The following is a 25,929-nucleotide window of genomic DNA, read 5'->3' as shown; positions in this document are numbered from 1 at the left end:
CCATTCTGCTTTAGTGGGAGCAGCTGTATGGAGTTACCTAGAAAGCAAGGTAAGTAAGTGGCAGTTTTTTACTGCTTTGAGAATTTGCCTACTGTTACACTATTCTTTCAGCTGAAGATAACAGTAGCAAATGTAAGGAAAAAAACCCATTAATTACAATAAGCATAAAAGGATCATTACCTTTCCAAACAAGTGTGCTTCCCCCCGGGTTCAGTCTTAAACTGTAAGGGCTTTTAGAGTGAACTAGCAAAGCCCCTGCATGCTATCAAGCACATGCAAGAGAGAGAGATGTGCTCGTGTGCCGTGATAAATTACTACCAGTAGGACTTAATCAGGAGTGTAAGCACCCTCTCGGGCTAGGCCAAAGCCCCGCGTTTTACTGTGCTGTGACTATAATGGACTGATTATTAAAATCCTTCTATTGAGAGTGATCATTAGAGGAATATGATAAAGTATTTGATTAAGAGAAAGTCCAAGTAAGACATGCTTTACTGATTCACTACCAGGCAGCAGAATAGAGCAATTTTCAATACCTTGCATATGAACTTAAAAAATTAGATTTTTGCTGATTAATTTGGTTGTGTGGGATTATAAATCCTGCCTTGCCCTCCTCTCCTCCTTTTTTTTAAAATTTTTTTGGCTGGTCATTTAAAGCATCTATTTCTGTTCATTTAGTCTAATTTTATTCTTTTTTATCTATTGTTTTATTGAGAAATTTCAATATTCTGGTTCTATATAAGATTTTTCCCTTAGTCAGGAACTGCAGTCTGTAATAACAGCAATCAAGGCAGTTCATTCTGACAAATGTATGTCAGAAAAAGACTGCCGTGACTTTGAAATATTGAAAGTGACTGATAACATAATGTGTGAAGCAGAATAAATGCATACAAATGGAAGTTTTAGCTGAGCAGTCAAAGTATGAACTAAATACAGTGTCAGAGCTCTGCAGTGAAAGCTCTGCGTGCAGGTGGTTACATTGGCAAATTATTAAATGCACTTTGCAAAGTGTTTTATGAATAAAGTGGCAAGCACAGTTTTTCCTCGGCCATATCATCCTTTTTTTCTGCTTGCACTTAGTCATATAGCAGAATGAAGCCATGTTTAAGTACAAAACCTGAGTCTGGAAAGCCACTTGTTTTTTATAGAATTTATCAGAGCTATGACAGCTGGGATCAGGGCCCTGCTTTATTTTAGGCTAACCTAACCCAATTGGCACTCAAGCAGCAAATAAAACACACTGTGCAAACACGAGTCCCAAACATATCCAACTGCTTCATGTTAGCAAATGCTTCTAATCTGTTTTGACCCCTCAAAAAACTACAGAGCCACGGCGAGCTTTTTTGGGAGCCCGTTCTGAACCAGGCCAATGCTAAGGACTACGTCTGTGAAATATTGCAAGGGAAATTTGGATCTGACCGGCGCAGCCTAGTTAATCGCACCTGCTGCCCGTGCCTGGGCTTTGTCATGCTGCAACCTCGTGCTCCTTGTCGGGCTTGTGCCAGGACAAGCCTCAGCAGCACTACTGCTCTGCCTGGCTTGGGCAAGGGCTCTGTAACGCTTGCAGCAGCAGGACGGCTGGATGCACGCTCCCCGTGCCTACGTGCCCGCTTCCCACGACTCAAACCTTCAGGGGCTCTGGTACGTGGTACAGCCCGGCTGGCCTATGTGGTAACTGAAGCACACAGAACAGAAGTTTTCCAAAGCCGCTTACTGTTTACACCATGCCAGACAAAAATCTTGAAACAAGCCTCTCTGCAGCTTACTGCCTTGGTTTCCTTGCCACCACCAAGTCTTCTCTGGGATTCGGACAGAGGTCTTTAAGACCTCATGATACCTCATCCCCTTTCTTCCTCAAGGCTACTGAGGTCCTGTACATTCAGAGAGTAAAGGCTTCCCCACCCCATCTTCACCTGTCAGCTAATCCAGTCCTCTCTAACCACCACACTCAGACATACTGGTGAGCCTGCTGGGGACACTGTCTGACTCCTCCTCCCCGTTTCCACCTGATCGCTACCTCACGGGCTTGCTCTGAGACACAGCAGAAAGCTTCTCTGGGTAGTTTCCTTAGATTTCTCACTTTGCTAATCTCCTCCCTCCACGGAGCTGAGCAATAAGGAAGGCTCCATTTATTCACCCCCCCCCAGTCATTCACAAGCACCCAGCTCCTCCCACTCCTCGGTGCCTCTCCTCTCACTCCCTCTGTCCCTGCAAACAGCTTGCTTTTGCCTCGCATCCTGTTTCAGCGAGGGAAGACACCTCTGCTACCACTCTTCCTTGGCTCTACATTCTGGAGACTTTCCACACACTCCTTTTTCCTTTCCTTACCTCCGAACTTGACTGAGGTCACCAAGCAAGGCTAGTACCTTCCTTCGCCTACTGACAATTCAAGGATGGGTGACAAATAGCAGAGAGGTGACAAATAGCAGCAGGGGAAATCTCTGCAGGCTGAGGCAGCCCCGATGCAGCAGTTGTATGGACGGAAGCAAAATTCTTGACTCAGGCATGGATAAATCCCCCCAGTTGTCATACCATCAAGTTCACTATTTACCAGAGCATATTTCAGCTTTGAAAACAAGCTTTATTTTCAGGCAAAAGCCTTTCGTTTTTATCTGGAAAACAGGACCAGCTGAAGACTAGCTTTACGGTCCAGCTAAAGGTTAATTACCTTTTAAGCCAAGAAAATGGGTTAGGAAAGATCTATTATTCTTTCCTGTTTTGCTACTCTTGCTCATTTTAACTGAAATAGGTTGACCAGTGTTTTGAGCAACTTAGGTCAGGAGGCAGGAACATTTGGCCGGGAGTGCTGGTATGGGCTAGGCCAGCTAAGCCCTTGTTTGTGGTTATTACGGTTCTGTCATCAAGACAGCTGCATGGCTGGATCCTTCCTGTTTGCAGGGAAAACTCTGCACTCACTTTCCACCCCACTTTAAAGTCAATGCTGCTGCCCAGCTGAGTTGGAGCGAGTAGTTAAACCTGCTCCTCTTGAGACTGATGCACACAAACATGAGAGAAGGTAGCCAGAAATCAAAAAATATACTACAGGAAAGTGTGCATTAACTGTAAACCTAATCTCTTCTTTAGGAATTCATAAAAAGGCAAGCTCTTGGAGGCAAGCCACTTGCTGAGACTTCTTCTAGCTTTACTGTCATCAGATTTATAACCGAGCAGTTTCAAATTCTGCAGCCATGCACTTACTCACTCTATATATAAAACTTTGAAACACATGAACAACTCCGCTTACAAGAAACGTTGCTTCCATATAGTTGGATGAGCAACACTGCTTCCACTGACTGTACTGCACACACGTCGCTGGGTAATATCTGCTCATTTTACACACCAAGTCTGAGGTGCCTAAGGCTAGAGAAGTGGCTAGAAAGTAGTAAGAAATAGCTTGCAAAGTGATATCTACTCGCAATTTAACACATTACAATTACACTGTTTTCTTTGGGGTGGTTCACGGGTAATGATGTGGAATTAATACGCATAAACAGCTTACCTGGCTTGCCTTTCTGAAACTTTAAATGCAGTGCCCTTTCTGAAAGTGAGCACTGATTAGGAAAAAGAGAAGGCATGACGCTGACTTTTTCATGGCACCTCTTTTCCAATGCGCAGCAACTCTTTCACCACAGCATCGTTTGGATGCAGAGGTGCCTTCCCATGATGAAGTTGGCAGGCAGCTCTCTGATTGTGATAGCTCTATGCTGTACGAAGGCAAGAAGATCTAATGCCTTTCCCTTATGATTTTCTTTCTCATGCTTCATCTCAGTGCTGCTACTTCAGGATCCTTTAACTTACCCCATCAATTAATATTATGGTATATTTAAAAAGCCCACTAATCTGCTCGCTGCCTTTTTATGTTTTCATTAATAATTTTCCATTATGTGCTTCTTATAAACTCCAGACCTGACGCAGAATCTTTTAACCCACCCCATCAGTTAATATTACAGCATATTAAAAAGTTGCTAAAGTCAGTGTTTCTGTAGGTGTCTCCAGCTCCTTCAAGTTCTAATCATGACTCTACTGTGAGACCTGCAAGCGCCAAATGCACACCATCAGGAATCAATAAAACCATTTTTCCTGCTCTTGCAACTCAATGTGTGGGAGCCACAGCTTCTCTACAGTCCTACAGCCAGCAGCCCCCGCTAGCAAGTGAGATGCGAATGGATAACAAAGCCAGGAAACACTTCTGATGACAGTGCAGGAATCTTCAGAACCTGCAGCTCTGCATTAGGCAGTTAGTGGAGCAGGATGCAAAGGGACAACATCAGATCATCTGGTCCTTGGGGAGAGCTATTAGCAATGTGCTCATACAGGATTACAGGAACTGTAAGCTTGATGGGGGTTCTAGGCTTGGTAGAAAAAAGAGGAGAGAATAGTGGTCGGACAAAAGCTTTCTGCTAGGGCTTTATATGAAGTAACGGATGCCATATTTTTAAATCAGAATGAAACCACATGGTTTTTTGTGGTCCATTTGAGGTTACAGGTCTTGAGCCTGGATTCGGTGGCCTGGGAGTGAGCTGTGCAGAATGCGACCACCCTGCAGCTCCGCTGGGGCAGGCGGCTGGCTATCTGAGCAGCGCTTCCACAAGGTGAGTTTCCTGGCATGAAGGCCAACTGCAGTTTATCTTGGAGGACTTGGGTCAGGAAAAAGGAAGGTGGAGGTATTTTGGGACCTAGGGCCTGACACAATTCCCAGTTTCACCCTTACGAGTCTAATGTAGACAGCGAAAAATAAAGATAGACTGTGTTATTTTAGATGGTTGAGAAATATTACACTGGTTTGTTACTACAGGGTTTTTTATTTAGTATCCTGGTTATCTGAGAAATGATCTTGTTATTATGTGCTACTCTGAAGTTAAGGCTTTTATTAACAGTGACTATATCTGAATCAATTAAGACTGGGTTCTCATGTCAGATTGCTCAGGAATCTGGAATTAATTTTGATTTTTTTCCTCTAATGTAATTTCAGTTATATGAACTTGTGACATGATCTAAGGGCAGGGTCTAAGAATTAAGGTTTTCTATTTAAATTCAAGAGTTTGCTTCAAGTCCAATAATTCTCCCAATCTGCAGAGTTTTCTAATTTTCTGGAATAATAAGAAAAAAGTTATTTGGGGGTGGGAATTTACTAGTTTCTCTGTTATCTTTTTCAGAATGTTATATATACAGCTTAGAATAGTATTTCAATTCTAAGCAAATAACCAAGGCAAAGCAAGGCTGAGCTTTAACTAAGACATCCACTGTTCTGCAGATGATTACTGTATTTAATAATGAAAAATCCCATTAGATCATTATGGTCAGTCGTCTGCAGGGTTAGGATGTAATCCAAAGCTCTTTTCCCCATAGCTGGTAAAAGATCAGAGAGTAAGGGCCACTCTCTTGGCTTTTCATTAAAAAAAAAAAAAAAAAAGAGGAGGGGAAGATCTCCTCAAAGAAAGGGGTACATAGTCCCAAGGACTCAGAAAAAGAAATCAAAGAAGGAAGTAATTTTCCTTGTGCTGGAGTCTTTGGACATCAGTGACCTCCAAGACACAGAATGAAAATCTAAGGAAAGAGAATTAATAGCGAGGAGACAGGAAGAGCACATATTTATGACTCAGGGCAGGAACTTTCTAAAACTCAGGGTTTTGCTGATGAGATAAAAAAAGGACAAGAGAAAATCCATGCCATTTATTTAAAGCATATCCCTAACGATTTGCTAAGGGGGAGTCTGAAACGCTACACGATGGCTCTCCTCTCTGTCTCCAAAGTTTTGGACATCTGAAAGTGCAACGCTCGCTGCTAGTGAGGTGTCTTTAGGCTTTCCATGGGGAAATCATTATAAGTCTCCATTTCCTTTTTCCCCCAGGACGGAAAGGAGTGACTAGCTTCTCTAGCTGCAACAAAAAATCTTTGCGGCCTTTTGTGATTTATGCCAAATTCAATCTGAGGTTTCTGCAGAAGCTATATAGTAGTTGTACCTTCCATACATTATGCCATTGCATACCCCACCCCTCACAGATGACCACCAGGAGGTATGCAACTGCTGCTGCTTCTTTTGGTACACAGACAACTTTAAGTGTTCATAAGATTGTGCTCGGCCGGGGTGAGTCCATTCGGGGAAACACAGCTGATGAACAACAAGCAAGAGTCCCACACTGTGGGCTCTGAGGGCAATCTGGCCTTTTTTTCTCTATTGTCGCTGTTTCCTTTTATTTAAAAGTGAAGTGTTTGGGGCAGAACGCACATGGATGCTCTTGGGATATGAGGAATGCAAAACAACTATGGCTTGATTTTTCAGCAGTACTGGGCGTTGACAGCTTCTAGTTACTTAAGTGACGAGCCGGCCGCTGGCCTCTGATGAGGATGAAATTAGTGTTTCCTCTCCCTCTGCCTCTAACGCACTGTGTGGCAGGGACTGTAGTGCAGAAGAAGAGTCAGCCGGCAGAGGAAGCGGGGATGTGAGCGGGATCCGAGCGCTTTGCTGCCACCCCTTCCTTGACCCCCACCAAAAGCCAACCACCAGCACAGCACCTGAGCCATTGCTGCTGCACTGTAGGAAGCACAGACATCCTATGAAATACTCTGAAAAGAGTTTGCAATTATATTTATACCTCCCAGGGGTACAATGGAAGTTTTAAAGTTTAGGGCTGAAAAGACTTCTTAACAGGTGTCAAATTTAGTGTCAGCACACAGTTCCTCATGAACCTAATGACACATCCTCTTCAAACTCTCCTAGGAAATTTGGCAGTTCCTATTATTAAAGCCCCTGCCATTACTTTGAAAGAAAAATATATATATAGAGAAAACTGACACACTGCCTGGAGGCTGCTGGTGCTCAGAAGGTTAGCGGCAAAGAAAAGGGGACAGCAATCTACCTGAGCACATCAACTGGCTGCCTGATGGCATGGCCAGATGTGTTTGTTAAGATCTGCAACACATGAATGAAGTCATCAGGATGCTATGACAGGTCCATCATTCAAATGTTTCCCAGATTATTCTCTATATTATTTGTGCTACAGCCACACACTTATTTTCAGGAGGGACTTGAAGGACCTGTTTTCAGAGAGAGCCTTAGGCACAGAGTGGTCACAGGCACTAGGTGGGACCCCAGCTGGCCACTTTGCCATCCCAATACAGCAAAAAGCCAATCTCATTCTGCAGTCAGACCACTCACTGCTGCTCATGTCTTTGTTTTGGCCTAGAAGAGATTTTCGGCATGTGAAAAAGAAAGGTCTCAAAGACCAGTTTCTTTACAGTGCTTTCAGTTAGTTACCCTTTTCCTTCACTAAACTGTACTGGCACAAAATGCTTTTTTGAAGGCATATTGATATTGCATTTTGAATGGTATAAATTTTCTCATTAAAAATATTTTGTTCATTTCCAAAATGTTAGATTTCCTTGAGCCTGGAAAGAATAATCCTGAACAGGGTTTCATCTTCTGTGGTGTGGCTGGAATTAATTTTTTAAAAGCTCAGCAAACGTGCATGGAGTTTCTAAGTGATGTACATTTTGCCACACTCTCCACTAATATTTCATTATACCCAAACTTACATTTGTAAGGATAATTCTGATTTTAAATTGCATCAGTTCAAATATGTGGGAGTACTCACTCTTCTCTCTAAAGGGTATAGGCATCACCTTACCTCTGTAAAATTATAAACACAACACGAACCAATGCAAGCAAGCGTACCTCAATGGCAGCACATTCCTGTATGATACTTGCTTAAATGTATCAATTTAAAATCAAGTATATATTGAACCTTTTGTGTTAATTTAGCTGTAGCCTAATATAAGCATTTTCACCTTCTGGTTCCTTAGTAACTGGAGGCTCATTCCATACTGGTAGGACCGCATCCCACGTAAAGACATGGGCGCTAGCTGGCAGCAGCAGTTTGAGGCTGGGAGCAGGACGGCTGTCAGCACCGGCTCCGCACCATGCTCAGGGCACTGCAGCTTCTGTGCTTCTTCAGTGCGGTGGGTACCAGATAACCAGGTGGTCATCAGCTGCGGTCCCATATCCCAAATGCAGGTACATGGCCACTAGGACCGTCACCACGGCTTTGGTTCTCACAGTGTTCTCGGTTGTTTCAGGCTTCTTTTTAGCACCTCACAAACTGCCTGTGGTATAAAGGGGCACGCCATCACGATCAGTTGCAGGAGGAAAACACATCAGGGAATTTAATTTTTGCAAGGCCCTGGATGTGTTTTGATGGCACCTCAGCATTTCAAACTGATCGCAGGTTTAATGCCTTTCTTAAGTAGCCTAACTGATGGGCCGTAGAGACTGGAATACTTCACAGAGCAGGCGAATATCGTTGCAGTCCCCAACAGCCACAGTATTTTGAATGTGTTAATCCCCTGGAGAACAACATAGCAGCCATCCCAAACGTAGAGTGTTTTTGGAAATCCCAAATGCCTAAACTTTACTGCTGTGTTATCTTGACTGCAACTCATGCCCCATAGCATTGGAGAGAAGGGGTGGGTGTTTACACCTCTCTCTCTCTTTTCCTGTTTCTCAGGGAATCGCCTGAATGTTCAGAAAAGGTAATGAAAAGCCTTAAGCTCGTGCCCGTGCTTCCTGCACTGAGACCAAAATCTCCTGTAAGCTTCCAGACCTTTTACAGCTGCACCCTAGGGATTTAACACTGTGCAGCTTATGGGTTTATATGAAATTTCATAAAAGAGAAGCCCTGCATTTTCACATAAATATATTTATTTTCGGAAAGATCAAGAAATGCCGATATATTTCAAACCAGTTCCCTACTGCATTAAAGAATGTGAAATATTCATGTGAACATTTACTAATCCTATACAGCGAAATCTATTGCCCTTTCTATTTAGCATGCAGGTTGCAGCAGCTGAAGGTTGTTCAGCCTTTTCATTAGGAAGAAAAGTAAGGATGATTTGTGAAAACCACATGGAAGTAATCATAAGGAACAAGCACTGAACGGTTTTTAGAACAAACCTTGTAAGCTACTTTGTAAGCACACTTTCTCTTTCATGTGTTTGTTTCTTACATGGTGTTTCACAGCTTCAAACTGTAAATTTATATTTATGGACATAATTAGAAGTGCAATATAATACGCTTTCATAATACAGAAATAAAAATTTAAGGGGCAGCACGCCCATTTTCAGAATATATATCTCAGGCTCTCTAAATTCTCCAGTAGGTAGCATCTCTCCAAGCAAATTCCAATTTCTCTGTTCAACCATTACTCTTGATAATGTAATGAGTTACTTTCTCATCAGTGCTAAGTTTTGTGTATCCATCCAGACCCTCCTGTGGCCCAATATCTCACACATAATCCCTTTCTTCATCCACCTGAACTCTGATAACTATAGCAGGAAATGGAAAATGAGGAAATCTTGAGTGGCTATGATCCCTGATTCCACCAGGGAAAACCATCTGACCTTGGGAATTCATTTCAGTCCCATTATGCTATGGATTCCCTAAGCATTAAATGGAAATGGCATTTACTTTCCACTGAGAGATGCTAATATTTAAATATTGCTTCGAAGATCCTCAGATAAAAAGAGCTATATATGTGCAAATTTTTATGCTTCTTTCTGATTTCCTCCAGCTTCAAGATATAATAATATACTGAAATGCTGAAATTTTGTTATGAAATAAAATTGTACTTGGAAATGTCAGGCCTGCACAGACCAATGATCCAGAAGTCGCTAAAGGCAGTGTATCAGAATAATACGTAACTTAGCCTCTCCAGGTACTGAATACTGTAACGACAAAGATAATCGCTTACTAGAACCATCCGTGACCATTTCCCCCATGTACTGAGAACTATAACAAGTATATAAATGATGTCAGAAGCAGTCCCTAAGGGGCGGTTTGGGTACATCCACCTTGACTTGGAGAGCGGTGGTGGCGGGGATGAAGAATGCTCATCTGTGCGAGCACGAGCCTTGCCGTGCCACTTGGCAGGTTCACTGTATTTGGTAATAAAGACGCAGCCATGAAACTCCTCCATGTCTTCAAATTTTTGTACTCAAGCTTACATGTGTAATGCTCTGAAGAGGATGACTTAACACCTTGACTAGCACCTGAGATCTCTTAACAGCTGGACGCATTTCTTAGAAAGATTACAGGAAGAAACTTTACTCCTTTGTTTTGCATGGAGACCCTGAACATTACAGAGCCAGAGATTTTTAACAGAGCCAGCCTGGTCATGGCTGGAATATTAAAGTATTCAGTAAATAATTGCCTATAATGCTAATTGTAATATATAAAGCATATATATGTTTCATTGAAATTAAATTTTTCATTGATCCTGTGAACTTCTGTATTATGTTACTGCTACATCAGCACAAAATTCAGCCAAATCACTCCCCATATGGAACAGATTCAAAGAATTCAAGCCTTCTCCGTTCATGCCGTATGTGTGAGCAGACAGTGATTCCTCGGAATCTGCATATTGTTACTTATTGACTACTTTTCCCCCCTACCTCATTCTATGGACTGAAGGCAAAGGCAATAGCCTGAATGAAGCATATTTGTATGACATAATGGTTCACATTCATTATGGCAACCACACAAAAGAAATTCCATCACAGCAACTGTAAAATTTTGTTACACGCATCTAACACAAACCATTACAAACCAGGTTGAGAGAAAAGGTTCAGAATGAAAAAGGATCATGAGATTAGCTCACATCTTCTCCTAAAAGCCAGACCACAGATATTACACTTTTTAAAATGTTTGGTTGTTTTTCACATTTCACACACATCCTGATTTAGTAATCAATACTAGAGTGAAGCACAAATACTGCAAAGGCACAATACACACAATTAATTTAGTATTTCCTATCCTAGTAGAAACAGTACCAGAAGCATCTCTAGATATCTCACTTTCGTAGCCCAAGAGATCGATTAGTATTCGGGATAAGCATCTACGCTTTTGGGTACTAATAGGGGTCTTTTCACTTAAACATCAAATGCTCTTGTTTATTCCCTTCAGTTTTCCCATCAGTGTCCAAGTTTACCTTTTTCTCTTTAAGAAAAGTCTTCTGTAACAGGAAGGGTTGAGTTATGCTGCCCCTCTATAACAAATGAATCAACTCTTTCCTCATTTTCCTGCTAATGAAGTTTAGCCTATCTCATTAATGTTTTCCAAAAGAAACAAGAACAATTCAAATAAGAGCAACACAAAGTATTTTTAATGCAGTTTCTAGAAAAGCGAATAATCCCATGTCTCTGAGGAAATGAATGCCTATGTAAGAAATGAAGTGAATTGCAAGCACAAGATGTGTTCCCTTCACAGAAAATTAAATTAAAAGAAGGGTCCAGAGCTGAGAAAGGCCTTCCCTTAGGACCTGCTCCTCCTTCTCCAAAGCCTTACCTTTGTGAGAAAACATCTCGGTAGGGGCTGCCGTGCTGCAGTGCAATCCCATATCCTCTGTCCGCAACAGTGTTCCCGACCGTGTAAAAAGAGCAGTCTGCGTCGTTGATGGCCACATACTCCAGTACCGCTGCGTCCCATACAAAGGCATAGTTCCCGTATTTCACCTGTGGTAAAGAGAGGAAGAGCTCAGACTACAGACTGTCAAGTCCAAAAGGAGGTCAGTGCGCCTAAAAATGTGGCAGTTTCAGCACAGTCTGTTCTTTAATGAAAGTGAAGTTTGGGTGCCCAACAGCTGTCCGCACAAAAAGTGCACTGTGAGTGGTGCCATGCAGTGCTTTGGGTGAGCACCTCAGCAGAAATGGAAGAAACATGATTGAGAACAACGTGCTGTCAGTGAAACAGCACCGTGCAGGAAACGTGTACTGTCCCTCTTCAGGGAACAAAGGAAACATAAGGCTTCCTCCATCAATGCTAAATTACACCCCAAATCCCCCACTAAGTTTTTTCTTTGAGCTGTAAAAACAACCATGTAGAGGGAAGGTAGGTATTCACATTGGGAGAAGCGTGGGAGGGTAGCATGGCTATCCAGATGGAAGACCATCGTTCAAGATTGTCCACATTTCAGTCATGTTTCAGGTTGCCGTAGACATCGTGAACACCCATTTGTCTTTTGGGCTCTGTGCATGATTATGGGCAAGATCATGCCAACTAGATTTTTTGGGATTCTTTTTCTCAGAATGAAGGGTTTCCACATATCTTCAAAGACTTTCGTACAGCAAGATCCTGTAAGCCATTTTAACTGTTTGACTAAGATAAATCTAAACCAACTCATTATATTGAAAAGCTTTTAAAGTAACATTTCACTATCCATTCACATTTGAAACAAATCCAGATTTTTCTTTCCATTGAAATATATGGGATAAATACAAAATTTCAGCATTTATTCAGAAGCAAGCTTTTAAAAACAGAAATTAACTCTAAACAAATCCTCCCCTATTTCAGTGAATTTCTGTGTTTCAGTCAAATCATGTTTTTCTGAAAAAAATAATAATCTCTAGCTGCTCTACCAGATCTTTTACCACTTTTCTGTTTCGTTGGTCTCTATGTCAGACCTGAAGAATCACATTGCTTTTTTCCTGACCCTCTGCTTGGCTTCACTCAGCGCTTTCCCTATGCCATATTAGCCAACTAAGCTGTAAAACTAGGCTGAACCCATTGACTTTGTGCATCTAATGGGAATAAATATGTGACAGCTAAGTGAAAAGTAAACAAAACACAAAAAGGCCATCTGGGGCCAGGCAGTCCAGAGAGAACTCAAAACCAAGTCAGCATATCAAAATAAGCAATGTCAGTACATCATTTAGATTACGCTTTGACAATGTAGATTATGTTTTTAAAGACTGTTTACATATAAAAGTTACTGAAGCAAGCCACACCGGCTGCTTGCTCACAAGATGTAGTGCACAAGGAACGATTGCATTTGGGACACATTCCTTTTCATGCATAATCAATCTGAATTAGACACTGCAAAGGGAGTATTTCCTATTTCCATTCGTAGGCATGGTACGGGGAGGATTGGTGCAGATTTTGGAGCAGAAAGGGAGCCATATTATCTGTGGATTCCGCATGACTGGCAGGATAAAGAAAATTCTTTTCAAAATACACACACACACAAATGCAGGACTGGGTCAGTTTTAATCTTCAGGCTGTGAAAATGGTCAGGAATGGGGTTTTTTTTGCCTCTCAGTGGAGGTGTAGGTCTACCCAAATGGCCAGGGAATAAGGGATAGAAGTGAACTTGCTGTTAACAAACAATACAGCTTGTATGCTTGTCTTACGGGCACTGCAACTCACAGAGCTCTTCCTAGCGTGGGTTATTCTGATCTTCCTACAGGCACCACTTGGCTAAGAAAGAGATAGCATGACTGAGAAAAAAGCCCTTCCTAGGAGCATTTAAAGGGATAATGAGTCAGCCTGAAAAAGAATCATGATGTGCAGACAGCAAGGGAGGGAAATAGGAGACAAAAGCAGAAGATCAGAAGGGGGAAATGAATCCTGAAAAGGATCGGATGGACTTTCCAAACAAAGGAATTAAGGAAAAGTGGGGTTCAAAAGATGAGTAATTTTACATGTGGGGAGCTAACCTTTGAGGTGATGGCAAGAGCAGAGGGTTATGTTTTGACACCTGCTTTTGTCGTAACCCACCCTTTTAACGTCCTAGTGCATTGAATTCACCTAAGTGCTTGTAAAGAGACTTAGCTGCTCAGCTGGTCAGGGAAAACGCTCTTGATTTGGCTGCCTTGCTGTAAAACAACTCACAGTGAGAATATATAAAAGTGCTAAAAGCACTTACTGTCAATAATATCTGTGATGAAGTGGTATATATAAGAACCTTAGAGCAGCCCTGGTAATATCACAGTTCAGGTTCCCACAAAGATATTACTTTTCACAGATAAGATCACAGTGAGCCTCAGTTAAAGCGCAGGGGGCAGGAAAGAGATTGAAGAGCCAGAAGGGCTCATCCCAGCCATCTACCTTCAACACATGATTGCTCCATGCAATAAAATACATCCTTTTTAGCATTTTTGCCCTATCCATTTACAAATCTAGAGAATTCAAATCCGTGGAGCAAACCTAAGTTGCAATTGTCATGCTTGCGATCACTCTCTTTATGGAACTACTCCTCAGTCTAACAGTTTTCATGGCTATTCAATGTATTTATTTTTACTATTTTTTTAAAAAAAAAACTTTCTTATGTCATTCCTAGTTATTTTTCCTTTTGCAGTTCTAAATACTCTCACTTTGGGGCTGACACCTTTCAATTATTGATGAACCTTTCTGTTACTTAGCTGAGCTGGATATAGCTTTCTTGAATCTTTCCTTGCAAATCTATCAGTTCAGTCCTCCCATTAGCACTGATACTGCTTTTGAACTGTCTCCAATTCTTAATTTTTATACATGAGAAAAACACCTGTCTTGCTAAGAGAAAATCAGTTATCTGGCAGCTCAGGAGGCATATGATTCCCTTTTTAGCATACCCTTCTTCTGAGATTCATAGTCTAAACCGTCTGCCCATGGATCTTTCACAGAGATTAAGACTGGTTTTAGCCTAAAGATCTAAGAATAAGATTTTGCTGGAGTATAGCATATCTGGAACACTGCTGATATTTTACAGATTTGCACCTACAAATAAGGGGTAGCTATACTATGAAAAGGAGGGATGATGCTCTGTGAGAAAGGAGCAGGGAATTTCAGAACAAAATGTCAATTAAAAACCTATATCCTTTTCTCTCTCCCTCTTACTGTGAGAAGCACGTATTTTGTAGCTCTCCAGTAGCTATGCTGAAGACTTCCACTTTGGGCCTCAAAATGAACAGCAAAAATTCTAGCTCCGCATTATGAGAAAAAGTTAAGGAGCTTACAGTCAGTCAATTATGGGGGCTAAATGAAAGCCCAATCTTGCAAAAGAAACAGTCCTTTGTAATACATGTAACTCACTACTCGCAGCAAGATCTGCATCCCTGATTCTACTTTTCCACATCATTATATTGGCATTTTGTGTTGAGATAATAACATTTCAGGATGGTGGCAAATCTGAATGCTGTTCACACACGACCGCGCAGCCCAGGATTGCCAGGGAAGCGTTTGCGGGAGGGCAGCGTATTATCATTCAGCAGCAACCCCAGCTTTCCAGTCCGCCAGGGCATGGAGAACTGACACCTCAGTCTCCTTCCCTGTGGCATCCCGCCTGTCAGCATGGCAGAGGCTAAAAGATTTTTGGAGTATCTGATGACTATTGCCATAGGGAAAAAAAAAATTACAGGCAAAATTGAACCTGTTAGTTGTTCATCAGGGTATTTTGAACTCATGTGCTACAGTGGTTGTTAAGTGAAACTGGGAGGTATGGTACCAGACAGAAATGCTTGACTGCACGTTTTTTTGAGCAATTCCAAAGGAGTAACTGTAAAAAGACTTGCTACACAGAATAGGGGCCATCAGCACATAGATGGTAAAGCTATTTCTATAAGGCTGTTATAGTTCTATTTTCTACCACTGCACATTTATGAGAATTTTATTTACTGAAGCCCTGCCTGTAGATATTAGTTAAAATTTATCTTTGATGACTCCACCAAAAAGCAGTTGAGTTATATGAGGAAAGCATTTAAAACCATTACACTGTTGCATATGCACATATTTTATGCCAACATGGATGTGGATAGTATTTCTTACAGCTAACCCGTTCATGCAGAGTAGGCTGAATAATGTATTCGTGTACAACTCCAGCATTCTAAAAACACATTTCTAGGTCTAGAAAATTATAAATTTCAGAATAAAATAACTGTAAGTAAACAACAACCAACTACAGCAATTTTTCATACTTGAATTCTTGGACAGTATCTTTTCTGTATTTTAAATTCCTCTTTAAAAGAAATACAAAGAATCCTCATGAAAGAAAAAATGTACACAATAGGCTGCAAGTTAAACAGAACTGGCCATTATTTTTCCTGCAGACCTCTTCTAAATATTTCATCATACATAAAATGTGTTACCTGTTATAAAAACAATGCAACTTTTAAGGCCAGGGAAATCTTAAGTTTCAACTGATTAAAATTATATTGATTTCCTGGAAGAAAATCTGAAAATTATTAGATAATGCTGATGAAGCACATTTTCTGAATACCCTGTGCCTACACCCCGGTGGCATAGTGGTGATGCTTTTTCTACTCATTTCCATTACGAGTCAGGCGCCATCCTTCCCCTCCGACTGCTGTACACCTTTCCCTGCCTGCGAAGCTGTCAGTTGTATTTTAGCCAAGAACACGCGAACAGAAACAGACTCTTCCACAGCATAGCAGCAGCGACTCCAGCTCTGACCTAAAACCAATCAAGGACACTGATTAATCACCTGCTCCATACAGCGCTTTGAGGGTCACGTTCTCCGATATGGACCATTCCGCTGCACTGACTACACAGGGGAAAACCACCATCCGGTGCTGCTAGCCCTATGCCTATGACTGTGGACCTGAGACTCTGGCATATATAAATACAGAAATTAAATTTTTGACATAATCTTTGCATATTCAGCAAGCATGCAGTAGCTGCAGCCTGCAGAGGGCTGTACTCCATTCTACAAAACAGCCTTGCCGAGGCTGCTATTACATGAGGAATGAAGAAGAGGGAACAAAATGGAATGAACATTTGCAAATATACAAGTGAGAGCTAATATATGTAATGTGGATATCGTAATCCAAAATGGGAAAAGGCAAAGATAAAATTTGTGGTGGAAGCTTAAATCTAGATTTTCATGTTGTCAGATGTTGCCAAACAGCTTGATGGCATTCACAATGGAGGTTTTTTTCAGCAGAAGGGAATGGAAACACATTGATCTCCACAATTCTCTTGCAAGAGGCCAATGAAGTTGCTGTTTATCGGACTGAAGCAGAAGTCAGATCTTCTGCCTTCACAGAAATTCTCATTTGCTAATTTGTTTTCCTCCAGGGGCAAAGGTTTCAAGTCTCGGTTTTGTTCACAAAGGGCACAATTCTGGCTAACTTCTATTTGGATCCCAGTGAAATAAAAGCTCACATTTCAGCTTTGTTGAACAAACCCCACTAATTTACAGTTCTCTCAAAACTAAACTTTCTGTAGTTCTGAAGTATAATTTTGGAGCTTCTTGCCCCACACTCCCTTGCAGGCCAGCATGTGTGGCTGATCTGCACAGCTTAAGAGTGAAATGCAGTCATACAATCGGGGAGGCAGAATACGAATCTGACCGACAGCTCTCTGCAGTGCATGACGGGAGTTGGATTCCCGTGGTGGAATTAGAGCACAGAATAAAAATTCCTATATACATAAAACTCTATTCAGTCATCAAGGCAAGCAGCTAATTTAATAATAATAACAACAACAACAACAACAACCACCCTTTAGGCTGTCATTTTGTAGGGTCTTTAGAAAGCTATTTAATTCAAGGGGCACTATTTGACAAACATTGAAACTTATTCTTTGTACTTATTCAAACAGAAAAGTGCGGAATCATTTCTAAAGCGTTATTGAGCTAGTGCCCAGGAGCAAACAGCAGCAGGAAATGAAACACCGGGGAGCTTAGGGGAAGAAAGAAGAGGTTAAAAATCCCAGCCTCATCTCCTCTTCAGTATGAAGTTTATCTTTCATTACATTGTCATATCAGCTTCAATGGCATGTCTATTTGCTCTAGATAAAACTTCATCAGGAAAAACATTAATTCCTCATATGCAACCTGCCACCAACTTCTTGAGAAAAGCCCAGTGATCACGTTTGCTTGTTACACTGGGCAGACCTTGAATAATTCATGCAGAATTAGAAGAGTTACTCAGGTATGAGAGCTCTGTAGTGAGAGGGCATCTTTGCGTTAGAATTTTTCCAGTGCTCAGTACATTCACATTTTGCCATTGTAATTAAATGCATCTTGTAAGTTACAAGAAAGAAAATAACAAGCAGAGCAAAACAGAGCGGAGGCCAATCAAGGGTACAATTTCTGAGGGTGGTGGGAGAACAGAGCCAGCTGCTTCTCCAGGTAATCACAGCAAAGCACTAAAAAGGCAGCAGGTCACGCTGATCGCTGACGTGCAGCTGACATGAAGCACAGGTTCATTACAGCTGACATTAATTTCAGAAGGAAGAGAAACAGGAGAAAAAAACAACAGGAAAAAAAAATCTCAGCAAAGTAGACCTTTGAAAGGTAAGGAACCAATTTTTTTTTATGCCAGCTTCTCATTCATTTTATGACAACTAAGTGCTGCAGATAGTAAGGGAGACTATTTTAAGGGTATCACCAGCGAAGGTCATATACAGAAATGATATGAAAGCACTTCAGGATCCTCAAAAACTTAGATCTGTGGTAGCCAAGTGGCAGTCTCAATAATGAGGCAAATTTAAACCAAATATCACTAAAGTGACTCCCCCCTTCTGATATATTTGTATTTTTGTGGCAGTTAATCCCCAATAAAAGAACATTTAAATGAGGAAATGTACACAGATCAATCCTCTTAATTTGGGTGAAAAAGTAAATTTCGGTGGATTAAAGTATCATGAAGAAGATAAACGCAGGTGAATTCAGAGAAGCAGCATCCCTTTTTAAATTAAATTGATCCAGCACGACACTAACTGAAGGGTGCTTTTCCCTATTCTTCAGAATAGAAGCAGAGTGAATCTAACTGCAATTCTTGGGCAGCACTCCTTATTCAAAGAAATACTTACTGAATACCAACTGCAAGGATAGAAAAAATAATCAAAAGTCAAAAAACTACTCATCAAAACCATTCACCATCTGAAAAAGAACTTTCACCACAAGAAAATTCTTTGCAAAACTACCAATGTTACTGAAAAATCCTCCAGTAAAAGCTCATTTGAAACACTACGGTTTCATTTTAGAAACTTATTTTAAAGAAACTGACTTAACTTTCAGGTTTTTATATTCCTCGTACAAGAGCTCTGACCACTTCCATAGTGGTAATAGGATTCAGGATGTCCCAGTACTCACGCAAAAGAATTTAACTATCTTCTTTTGAACCGTTTTATCCTTCTCTCTTTGATAAGCTTCTCCTGCCCAGGTTTGGATGGAGCCTGCTTGGCACTGCAAATCTAGACACAGTATCTTGAAGCTCCAAAAGAAATGCTTCCCAGCCCCTCTTTTTCCCCCCTCTGAAATTACATTGCACAACAGTTTAGCATGTTTCCCCTCATCTTGGTACCCTGCAGGAGACGAGAAGCACTAACTGCTGGCAACCTGCACTGCACCTCACAAGCTTGGGCTGGGGCACGAAGGAACAGGTTCGGATCATAAAGCTCAGTGCTTCCACATCAGTTTGCTTTCATGTAGACTTTGGCGGTCTTGAAAGCTACTTCTTCTTCTGGAAAACCTGCAAGAAACCATCAGTCTTCTCTAGCAGTGAACCTTCCCTTAAAATGCAGCAGTTCATGTGGCTGCGGAAAGAAGCAGACTGAGATTTGTCCCAACCCCTTAAGGTTTCTACCTTTCAGCGATACCTGGCATCCCCTTTCCCTGAGAGTTCAATAAGGGCTACCACGGGGTGTCTCTAACTAAGTATTTCTTTCAGGCTGTAAGTTCAGGCTGCTGCACAGACTGGTGCCATGGAGGGTTTCCAGCAAAGCACTCCAGAAAAGCTCCACAGAGAAATTTCTGCCCTATGGTATTTCCAGCTAAAGCAACCCTTTTAAGCCTGGGCAGGTCTCCTGCAGGCGGGTCGGTCCCTTCTGACCACGCGGCCCAGGTGGCAGATGCTGCACAAATAAATGCTCCTGTATCCCCAGGTCAGTGCATTGTTAAGAGCCGTTATTCCTCTAACGTGTGGGTTCCTAATGCCACCACGCTGCCCCTTGTCACCGGCTTGTCAGGTCTGTGGAGACCCTGCTCCTGAATGCATTTTAATTCTCGCAAGAAAATACTTTGAACCCACGAGAAAGGAAAACATTACAGATCTGAGCTAAGAAGGTTTTCTCTTTCTTTTGCAGTTCAGGACCCACAGAAAACATTAGGAGCTTTGGGAGGAGGAAGACCAGTGCAGCGGCATTTTTTACTCAGTTCAGACTGCCTGCTTGCTATCACCATGCAGACAACTGCGAAGATGACACAACCTCACAAGTTGTCGTATTGTCCCCATAGTCTTAAAAGGTAGCTCCTCTCTGCTGCTGCCCGCCCCACAGCAAGCTGCTAGGGGGAGCAGGGTGCCAGGATGAAAAATACGGACAACGCATCTCCTGCAACCCAAAATGCTCAGCATTTCGTGGTCACCAACTAGGTAGTCAAATCCCTCATCTAAAATAGTTAATGCAAAGAATACGGTTACAGTCATTTAAAATGCACAACTAAGCCTCTGCCAGGCAGAGCAAGTCCAGGTAAAGGAGCAGGTACCTGGCTTCTTTATGTACAAAGGTAAATAAAGATGTAAAGGGTGTCCAGGATTTTCAAGTTCAGACAGCACCCAAACCAGTGTAACTTATGCATCTGAGCACTTTTCACATCCCACTAAGGATTTTATATGTTTATTGCAACTCTAATTTCAGGTGATAGTTGGGCTTCCGCATCCGTACAGGGTGAAATACTTATAGCCTTTACCTTAAAGGTAAAGGTACACAAATTAGTTCATCTCTGGCTACAACCTGTGCAGGCATTTCCACTCATCCAAGGCTATAACATTCATTTTGCACACCTTTGTAAATAACAAATGAAGTGCACGTCACAGACTCCCATTATATTTGTTTCTAATTCATCCTGACCTGCCCACACAATAGCTCAGATGCCAGAAATGAGTTTACAGCTGACAGAACTAGGAAAGAGCAGCCAAACGTCAACTAAAAAACCCAAAATGTTGTAAAACAATCACTCGATTCCTTATCGTGCTGGAGGATTCGTTCAGGACTGATATTTTTCATGAAAGATTTCTAATCTTTTCTTTCTCCTGAAACAGAAATCAACAGAAATTCCTGGGCAGTACACTTGACACAAACTCAGAGAGATAATGTTAAACACAGAGCTTTTGCTTGATGAAAGTGATAAATGGAGCTGGACAGAAACTAGTTATCTTTCTGCACAAGGAGTTTCCAGATTTTGAATTGAGGAAAAGTATTGCAAATTTTGGGACCAAAACCAATTGAAAAATCCAAACTGGAGAATATTTTATTCCAAAAAGTTGACTTCAACCTGAATTATTTTCCCTGCAATGGATGAACATTTCAAAACGAAAAAACATTTTGATCAAAAGTTAATAGTTCAATATGGAAATATGCTATGATGACATGTTGACAATCTCAGAGCTTTTAAAGATAAACAATGTTTTATAAAAATACCTCCTTACTTACACAGTTTCAGTTTCCATTACTGTAATATTCCAGTGGATAAATCCCTAATGACAACTCACTCTGGTTTACTTGATCTATGTTTGTAGGCATCTTAAAAAATCTATAAACATACATAAATAGAATCATTAATACAATAAGCAATTGTATTTCCTGCTTCACTCTAGATTTGCCATAAGTCTGCTAAATCATGGAAGCTTACGTCTTCTTACGTTTTGCCCAAGCCTCTCAGATTCAAACTTGGACAAAATGTGCTGTGAAATCTCATTATATCATAAACAAGAAGAACAGTTCTTTGGTAAATATACAATGCAATTAGTCAGCCAGTCTTATTTATTTTCTCAATTTGAGTTTGATGTGTATACCCTGTGTCACTGGTGTTCTTTTGAAAAATATAATACAATTGGGTTAAATTCAAGTACTCGTTCTAGTCCTACCACATTAATAAAAATGCCAAGGCATCTTTGAGATAAGTAATGAGAAAAGTGGAGTTAAAATATTTATGGAATGGAAAAAATGATAGTACAAGGGTTTTTCAATTTTAATGGTGATGATACGATGCAATCAGCTGATTTGCCTTCTTAAAATGAAGTAGCATTTCACCTAGAATTAGGAACGTCAGTTGAGATTTTCTTAGCTACACAATGCACTTGCCAATCAGGTATTTGTGCATGCAGCATGGACAGCTAAGTGCCCAGCTAATCATGTACACCAGTAAATATCTTACTCGAGTGAACAAAATAATTTCATTAGTTACCATCAAACAATGGGAAAGGAAAATGAAAACCACAAGCAAGAGCATCATAAAATCATCAACTTGACATTCTAGCACTTCATCCAATGTGCGGCAGGTATCACCTAGCATCTGTGTGGGGATGGCTTGGAAAATGCCATTACCTTGCTAGGAAATGTAATCTCATTCAGTGTAATCTTATTTATTTTACTGAAAAACAAATGGGACCTTGACTATAAGAAGAATGAATATCTAAACTGATGGTTAATTGTTAGTTACATTTATATCATAACTTAAAAATAACTTCTCTTTTACGGAACTATGCCATGAGAGGGACGTACATTGGACACATACATACTAAATGTGGGGAAGAACTGCAGTTTTTTTCTGGCTTTGGAAGAATTAGAGAAAAGCCACAGTACTTCACTGTATGTGGGAACATGTGAGCTGCCAGCACAGTGGTGAGGGTGGAGAAAAGGCCTTAACTGGCTGCCAAAGCAAAAAAATAAAAATTTACTTGCCCAGGTCTATTGTATTGGCATGCTCCTCGTTCCTTCGGTATGGATTTTTAAATGGAAGACAATGAACACAATTTTCTTCTTCACTTGTTTAGGGAGATATTAAAGGATGCTACACAGCTTCTCACAAATTGGTGATATATGCCTGACCAAGTTTTCAGGAAAAGCAGCTGTGTGCCTGCGTCTGTACGCACAGCCCGCACAAACAGCTATGCAGCTGCACAGTGCTCTGTGTGTAGATGCGTCTCCTTTCTGTGTTCAGTTATATTAAAACATCATATGCAATGCAACTGCACGCACGTGGGTTCTTCTTCTGAAAATATGATCCCTTCAGACACAAACGGAAAGCATAATTCCTACTGATGGACATCTACATCAAGTCCAATGTAGTATCTTTGTTGCTATATCATTCATGTTAAATTTTAGAAAAAGTTTAATTCACAAGATGTATACAAGAAAGCAGAGGAAATACAATGCCAGGAAAATATATCCTCCTTTATCTTATGTATGACATATCTATGAAGAGCGTGTTTTATTGCAGCTGAAGAAGATAAAACCACAATAATATTTTCTCTTGTCTCTTTTGACTTCTTTTTAGCTGTGTTTATTCTTTTCTCATGTTTCAAATTATTTAGAGCCCATTAATGCAAGTTCAATGGGAATCTAAGACCTGGTACAGGCATCTACATTTGGCAGCTACTGAATAAGTAACAGTTGGTTCAGTGGACTTACTCTGTACCTACGTGGGGCACACACTCAGAGCAGAACCTAGGCCTAGCAATGCTCGAGCTGAATGAACCGAGAGATAAAACAAAGACCTGTAAGGGCATAAAATATGGCAAGAGCATAATAAAAATAAGAAAATCTACAGATTGAGTATAATATGATAAAGATTAAATCAAAACTGCAGTCACATAATGTACATAAAACTTGTCATGGGGTGTTAGAAACACCTCATAGCTTACAAATTTTATAGAGTAGTAATAACTAAAACATACTGAAAACCATATAGAATGTGTGCAATATAAATCATGAAAAGATACAATACAATTTGACACAGTATCTGTCAAAAAGTGTGCCATGTAAAACTCTATGGAGACTGAAGAAACTCCACCAGGCCTGGGACTACTATTAGAAAGAAATTCAAAACAAACCTTCTGCAAGTTTCTCTGTTATTTGGATGTAATTTGTCTTCATTCAGCTAGGAATGGATCTGGATGTTATATAATGTTATGTAAAGTAATTCTTGCTCTTATGAGATTTTCCCTCCACGTTACTTGGTTCATGAGGTCTGGAACAGTCAAGTCAGCTTCCAAATTGGTGGATGCAAATACAAACAGAGCCGAGGTCTACCACTGGCTGTTTTCAATGGATTCCAAATTTGAGGTAATGATTTCTCATGTTGGGTGTAGGGAAAATTAACTCTAAAGATATGAGAAAGGGTGTTGTAGAAAGACAGGGCAAACCTTTGATGGGATGTTCTAGGAAGGTGCAGAAACATGTGGAGAAGCCAGTTGATGAGAGGCTGAATTGGGCAATTCAAGATTTTGAAAAGAGGGACATTAGTTTGGGAGGGGAGAGGTACAGCAAGAAGGGTAGTAAAATCCACCAGATGCAAAGAATTTATGTGATCTTGAGTTACATGCTTGGCTGATGTTTCCACTCCTTTCCACTAAACTTCATTTTAATTTTGCAAAACCGCTATCATGTCTGATAATGTGGGGAGATTCTCAACACCACAGCATGAGAGGACGTATTCAGAAGTACAATTCTCTAAATTAAGATCGTTATTGGCATCTATAGAAAGACAAAATAATACTGTATTTTCCACAAAAGTTGTCATTCCAAAACATATGTTATATGTCATTATTTTAGCCAGAATTTTGGTATGAGCTCTTTTGATTTACTTTTGGGTTTGTCTACTTTGATTCTCTTCCGTGATCTCATACCATTGTTTCATTTTTTGTTGTTCTGCTCTCTTTGTTGTGTTCCATCTGCTGCTCACTTTGTTAAATCCAAAATGATTTAATGATCAAGCTAATCAAGAGTAAGATACTGTTGAAAGAAAACCGTCTCGTTCATTAACTTTCAGTGCAACTATAGCATAAGCAAGTATGTTCAGTTTAATAATAGCAACATCTGAAGGACTGAAAGCGTTTTGCAAACACTCATTAACTGATGCTGACATTTTCCTTTTGTGAGAAGTCATTCCCGCCTTTGCTGTTTACACCTGCCCGATGTGCACCTACATTATTGTGTGGTGTCTCCAGACTATGCTGTGAACTGCGACATTTGGGACTCCAAGAGAGATTCATTTAACAAGTTGTGTGTAAAGACAAGACCTGAGCAAAATTTTAGCACTTGAGGCCAGAATTTTGATTCTGAAGATACTGCTGCTTATGAGCACCTATCAGCACTTATAAGCTGCTTGTATGCCAAACTCTGTTTTTGAGCAAGCAGTAGTTGTGTGCCTCTCCTCTATAAGAGATGAGCAGACTGGTGTCCTCTCTCATACCAATGCTCAATGAAGACCCATGAATGAGGTGACAGGGTACCAGTGCCCATTGAGAGACCCAGTCCAGCAGCCTCCCCAGTGCACTTGAAGTGTCACATAAAACACAACCACGCTCAGAACTCCTGCCACGTGTGAAACAAAATTTAGAGGTTTTTCACATTGATTTGTCATCTTCTTCTGACCACCTGCAGTGTAGGAAACTAGCCCACACCATTTCTCCATGCTGCAGGACACAGGTTATCTTTTTCGGTGCTCCCAGAGGTCACAAATTCAGAGTGTTTTGGACCAAGGTACGTAGCAGTACCTTGGATCAATCACAAGAAAGATGTCCTGGCCATCCAAGTCTCATACAAAGGAATACTCAGGAACCGCAGCCAGTGTTTAGTGGAAGATTGATGAGAAATTTTGAGGTTTCGTGGGAATTTGTATCCCAGTTAGGGACAAGACTCACTAATGGGAAGGTGAAATGTCCTAGATTTGTTTACTCACAGGTTGAGAATTCTTGCTAGAAAGGTATTTGTGCTGGTTTTGGCTGGGATAGAGTTAATTGTCTTCACAGTAGCTAGTATGGGGCTATGTTTTGGATTTGTGCTGAAAACAGTGTTGATAACATAGGATGTTTTCGTTAGCACTGAGCAGTGCTGACACAGAGTCAAGGCCTTTTCTGCTCCTCACCCCACCCCACCAGCGAGGAGGCTGGGGGATGCACAAGAAGCTGGGAGGGGACACGGCTGGGACAGCTGACCCCCACTGACCAAAGGGATATTCCACACCATACGGCGTCATGCTCAGCATATAGAGCTGGGGGAAGAAGAAGGAAGAGGGATGTTCGGAGTGATGGCGTTTGTCTTCCCAAGTACCTGTTATGTGTGATGGAGCCCTGCTTTCCTGGACATGGCTGAACACCTGCCTGCCCATGGGAAGGAGTGAATGAATTCCTTGTTTTGCTTTGTTTGCGTGCACAGCT

General features: G+C 41.0%; 1 protein-coding gene across 2 annotated transcripts in view; it reads right to left on the bottom strand.

Moving 5' to 3' along the window:
- GRID2 (glutamate ionotropic receptor delta type subunit 2) overlaps positions 1-25,929 on the bottom strand; it is a 735,317-nt gene that overhangs the window by 57,069 nt on the left and 652,319 nt on the right. For both annotated transcript variants that reach the window (XM_075499270.1, XM_075499271.1), the window contains one exon: positions 11,336-11,502. In XM_075499270.1, coding sequence (XP_075355385.1) covers positions 11,336-11,502 — 167 coding nt within the window. The remainder of the gene's footprint in view (positions 1-11,335; positions 11,503-25,929) is intronic.

Source organism: Mycteria americana, chromosome 4, assembly GCF_035582795.1.
Source record: "Mycteria americana isolate JAX WOST 10 ecotype Jacksonville Zoo and Gardens chromosome 4, USCA_MyAme_1.0, whole genome shotgun sequence".
Lineage (NCBI taxonomy): Eukaryota > Metazoa > Chordata > Aves > Ciconiiformes > Ciconiidae > Mycteria > Mycteria americana.
Note: the sequence above shows the minus strand (reverse complement) of the source record. Positions and strands in the feature narration are given on the sequence as shown.